Below are 327 nucleotides of genomic sequence, written 5' to 3' on the forward strand. Positions count from 1 at the left end.
GGCAATTCTTACAAAATAATAAGAAAACATCGAACACAATTTTCAAAAATACTTACTTGTCTGCAGGATCCTCCTCATAGTTAGCCTGTAAGCTAACGTCTCCACTCTCATCCACACCTTTTATAGTTGTGAAATCGATTGTAGCATTGTTAACGCTGTTCATGTTAACCGCTACTGCATAGCCTGGAGTACCCTTCAATACTCTGTAGAAAAAAAAAAATCACATACACGTGAATATACTGCCATTCTATATCAGATATGAGATTCTCTTGAACTACAACTGAATATACATTTCACTCCCTTTCATATTTTGAAAAGAAATATGTT

General features: G+C 34.6%; 1 protein-coding gene across 1 annotated transcript in view; it reads right to left on the bottom strand.

The window, feature by feature from the left end:
* Positions 1-327, bottom strand: part of LOC119593086 (4F2 cell-surface antigen heavy chain-like) — a 6011-nt gene that overhangs the window by 398 nt on the left and 5286 nt on the right. Inside the window, exon 9 of the mRNA XM_037942010.1 lies at positions 57-203. Within this exon, the coding sequence (XP_037797938.1) occupies positions 57-203 (147 nt within the window). The remainder of the gene's footprint in view (positions 1-56; positions 204-327) is intronic.

Source organism: Penaeus monodon, chromosome 31 (assembly GCF_015228065.2).
Source record: "Penaeus monodon isolate SGIC_2016 chromosome 31, NSTDA_Pmon_1, whole genome shotgun sequence".
Lineage (NCBI taxonomy): Eukaryota > Metazoa > Arthropoda > Malacostraca > Decapoda > Penaeidae > Penaeus > Penaeus monodon.